The sequence below is a fragment of the Mandrillus leucophaeus genome, unplaced genomic scaffold, assembly GCF_000951045.1.
Source record: "Mandrillus leucophaeus isolate KB7577 unplaced genomic scaffold, Mleu.le_1.0 Scaffold169, whole genome shotgun sequence".
NCBI classification, from domain to species: domain Eukaryota; kingdom Metazoa; phylum Chordata; class Mammalia; order Primates; family Cercopithecidae; genus Mandrillus; species Mandrillus leucophaeus.
This window is the reverse complement of record NW_012101687.1, coordinates 4,546,638-4,550,866: the sequence shown is the minus strand read 5'-3', so window position 1 is coordinate 4,550,866 and position 4,229 is coordinate 4,546,638. Positions and strand designations below refer to the sequence as shown.

Sequence of the window (4,229 nt, the reverse complement as noted above, 5' to 3'; positions counted from 1 at the left end):
TTTACAGTGAAGATGGCTTGCAGGCATCACCTTAATCAAGTGATCCAAGTGAACATCATCAGTCATGGGGCAAATCAAAACACATGCCACCTGAAATGATGCAGTGAGAACATCACTTCTGTGGTATTCCTACCAAAGATGCATAACCTAATGGAATCGAAAGAACACCAGAAAAACCTTAGGAACATTCTATGACATAACTAGTCTGTGCTCTTCAAAAGTGGCAAGGTCATAAAAAGTCCAGAAAGAAACAACTGAAGAAACAATCCAGATTGAAAGAGACTTAAAAAACATGAAAACAAAATACAACATGATTCTGAATTAGATGCTTTTGTTACGAAGGTTCTTATTGGGACAATCTCTGAAATTGAGTGGAATCTGATGATTAGGTGGTAGTAATGTATCAGTGTTAATTTCCTAATTTGGATAATTGCTTTGAGGTTTTATGTAGGAGAATGTCTTTGTAGGAATTACACACCAATATAATCAGGGCCATTGGGTATCATGTTGGCTATTTACTCTCAAAACAGTTCTGAAAAAAATAAAAGATCTTTGTACAGTACTTTTACATTTTTTGAAAGATTGAGATTATTTCAATTTTTTTTAAAAAGTGGGAAAACCTGTGTCATTTTGGAAGTTATATTTTGGTGAGAAGAAACAAATAAATAAAATATGTAGTATATAAAATTATTATAGACTTGATCCCTGAGGCACTCTCACATTTAGAAATTAAATAGCAGAGAAAGAGTGAGCAAGAAGGACTGAGAAAGAACAGTCATTGAAGTAGGATGCAAATAAGGAAAAGTCAAGGGAGAAAAAAACTGCTAAAAGTATGAAGTGGTTCACTTTGTCAAATGCTGCTGAGATGAACAAGGTGATCACGGAATTAGCACTGAGGAGTCGTGGGAAAAATCCTGGAGGAGCAGTTTCAGCTGGGTAAGGATGGAAGCCAGATTAGAGAGGGTTGAAAAGACAATGGGAGGTGAGGTCATGGAGTTGGTAAGTACAGACATCCTTCCCCAGAAGTCTTGCTGTAAAGGCAGCAGAGAATGGAATTGCAGTTGGAGGATTATGTAGGGTCAGTGGAGTATTTGTTGTAAGATGGGAGGTTACTAGGGCAGACTGCAGAATGATGGAGGTGATCCAGCTAAAAGGAACAAACTAGGGATGCAGGAAACAACCTAACTTGGAGTAGTGAGAGGGATGGGAGGGGAACTGCATGTGGAGTCAGTGCTGCTGGTAGGAGCAGAGGCTCTTCATCCTGATAATAGGAGGGAAAGAAGGAAGGATGGGCCTATGGGAAGGTATGACTGCTGCTTTGATGATGTGGAGGGGAAAACTTGCTATGAAGTTGCTTTTATTTTATAAGTGTAATATGAGGCCGTGTTATCTGCTGAGAGCAGAGGAGGGTGGAGGATAACGGGGCAGAGGAGGAGGCTGAATGTGTGTCTTGAGGTTTTGAAGAGAGAAGAGGAAAAGTAAAATAGTAACAGTCATTTTGGAGACTAGGGACATAAAAATGGAAGGATTGCAGAGAAGTAACTAAAATGGTCAGGTAGACATGAGGGTTCATTTGAGATTTATGGTTATGAATTTAAACTGAGACCTGTCAGCATGCTTGTGGATTTTTCTCCAGCAATATCCAACTATTTAAGTGAAGTAAGTGAGGATATAAGAGATAATAAGAGCACCAAATCATATTTTTTCAAATATTTGTATTTTTTTCTTCAGAGGCACTATAGGAGTCTAAATAAAAACAGACAAGGTATGTGTTGCAAAGCTTTTAATTAGAATGTTTGTGTTTTTCAAACATTATGCATAATTTCACATTTGTGATTAGTTAGCAATTATTTCAATACTTGTAAGCTCATCTACCTCAGATTTAATCATAATACATGAATGAAATTAATCAAATTAAGGAACAGCAATTTAGAAAGAAACACACTTTAAGAAAACAAAATTCTCAACTCAGGCAGTCTGTTTCTAGCATTTGGTATTCTACCCCTTTAAAAATTTCATATCACCCAACAAAAAGTGGTTATTTTTACTGTTTTTGGAGATGACTGAACAGATGAAGGCATCTGATGCTGCTGGTATTTTGCCCAAAATCAAGTGAAGATAACCTTTTGTTATATTTTTTACTTAATATTGGACATACTCATATCATTCAAGATTAAGTCTGGGTTATTTCTTTGATAAGAACCGAATGTACTGGAGATGTATTTGATAACCAAGGTTTTAGATAAATTTGCACCAGTATTAGCTCTATTTGCAAACTGAAAACTGTTGTAGGCTTAATATAAAATAACCACATTAGTGAACATTATGTCTCTTAGAAGAAAGGCCATATTTTGCTCCTGCTTCTGTAAAAATATTATTTCTTTGAAGGGGAAATAATGGTAGTGTGATCTTTCACTTAATTACTACTCCCTTAATGTGAGAAAGAGACAAAATGAGCTGAAGAAGGAAAATTCTGCAATTACACTCCACAACCTTGAACATACTGACTGACATCTCTGTTTTGACAGTGATTTCTCCATGCCACCCTGTAGAAAAAGATGAAGCAAATGGTGAAAGGTTAAAACATATCTTCATTGTAATATACATACTTCACACCCCTTGGGGAAACAAAATATTTTATCAATAGATAAAATAGTAAGATAGACTCAGTGATTGCTATTTATTAAATGAAGATATGTATACAAAGTACCTCACTCCTACCCAAATCTCTCAGTAGAGCATAGAATGCTGAACATAAAGATTGAGTAATGTGCGTTGTACAGCAGCAACTGCAAAGTGAATTCCACATTTATTTTATTTTATTTTAGTTTTATTTTTTCGAGACAGAGTCTCGCTCTGTTGCCCAGGCTGAAGTGCAATGGTGCAATCCTCTGCAACCTCCACCTCCTGGGTTCAAGCAAATCTCCTGCCTCAGCCTCCCAAGTAGCTGGGATTACAGGCACCTGCCACCACACCCAGCTAATTTTTTGTATTTTTATTAGAGACCGGGTTTTGCCATGTTAGCCAGGCTGGTCCCAAACTCCTGACCTCAGGTGATCCACCCGCCTTGGTCTCCCAAAGTGCTGGGATTATGGACGTGAGCCACCGTGCCTGGCCCACATTTACTTATTCTAAAAAGAATTTCAAGATATGACAAGGAACTGGTAGAGTGTGAAGAATCTTAAAACTCTAGAAATCCCCTAAAATAAATTGTGGAGTAAAAGAGTAAGTTTCTGGATCAGTTAAAGTAGATTGTTTCTTCAAGGTGTAGGTAATACATTATTTAGTATAAGCCAAAAGCTGCAATTTTTAGGTGTCATTAGCATAATTTCGTCTTTGAAAGTCTGCTCTCATTGTATATATCAACAGTAGAGCAAAATAGTTTTCTCTTTTAACACTTAAAACATACCATGCTCTAATGCCTTGTGGATCACTGACAACCCTCTTTGCACAAGTTACAGCATCAGCGATGTTATCTTGCAGCAAAGCTGAAAGACAGGTGGTAAGCAATAAAAACTTTATTAGATATTTTATTTTAAATTTAGGTTTAGCCAGCTTTATTCTGTTAGGCTGTGGAAAGAATGCTAAGATATTATTTTCTATAAGTCCATATATGTGTGATTGTTGGGGAAAACTTTCTCTTCATTCTCTCCCATTCAGCATGAAATGAAGTATTTTTTCCTTCATTTACCGAAGTCATTGGAAGTTCTAGAAGTATTAACGAAATGATTAAAGGTCCTCTTTGTACTAGACACTGTAAAAAAACACCTAGTGATATTTTACTCAGCAGTTCTATTACTGAAAATTTATCCAAAAGAAATAAGAAATGCACCCAAAGATGTATACACAAAACTATTCATAGCAATTTCTAAGAGGGAAAAATGGAAACAATCTAAGTGCTCAATAGTAACAGTTGGATCAGTAAATTATAGAATATTCATATATTAAAATTCTAGTCATTCTTTTCAAATGATGATACAGATTTGTATTTTTTCTCATCTGGAAAATGGAGCAAAAGATCATTAAAAACCAATTTGTATTTGCTGACATGCAAATAATTTTGTGTGATAAGAAGCAAATTGTAAAGCAGTGTGTATAATACAATTTAATTTTTGCAAAAGCACAGATTACTTACATGTTTGTATGTGGGTATATATATGTATGATGTAATTTAACATTCATACACATGATTGATATACATTCTGGAAGAATATAAACCAGAATTAGGC

The 4,229-nt window shown here is 35.6% G+C and overlaps 1 protein-coding gene across 1 annotated transcript in view; it reads right to left on the bottom strand.

The window, feature by feature from the left end:
• Positions 1 to 2,197: 2,197 nt before the first annotated feature.
• LYZ (lysozyme) overlaps positions 2,198 to 4,229 on the bottom strand; it is a 5,840-nt gene continuing 3,808 nt past the window's right edge. The window contains exons 3-4 of the mRNA XM_011976607.1: positions 3,410 to 3,488; positions 2,198 to 2,546 (exon numbers count right to left, since the gene is read on the bottom strand). Coding sequence (XP_011831997.1) covers positions 2,480 to 2,546; positions 3,410 to 3,488 — 146 coding nt within the window. The 3' untranslated portion in view covers positions 2,198 to 2,479. The remainder of the gene's footprint in view (positions 2,547 to 3,409; positions 3,489 to 4,229) is intronic.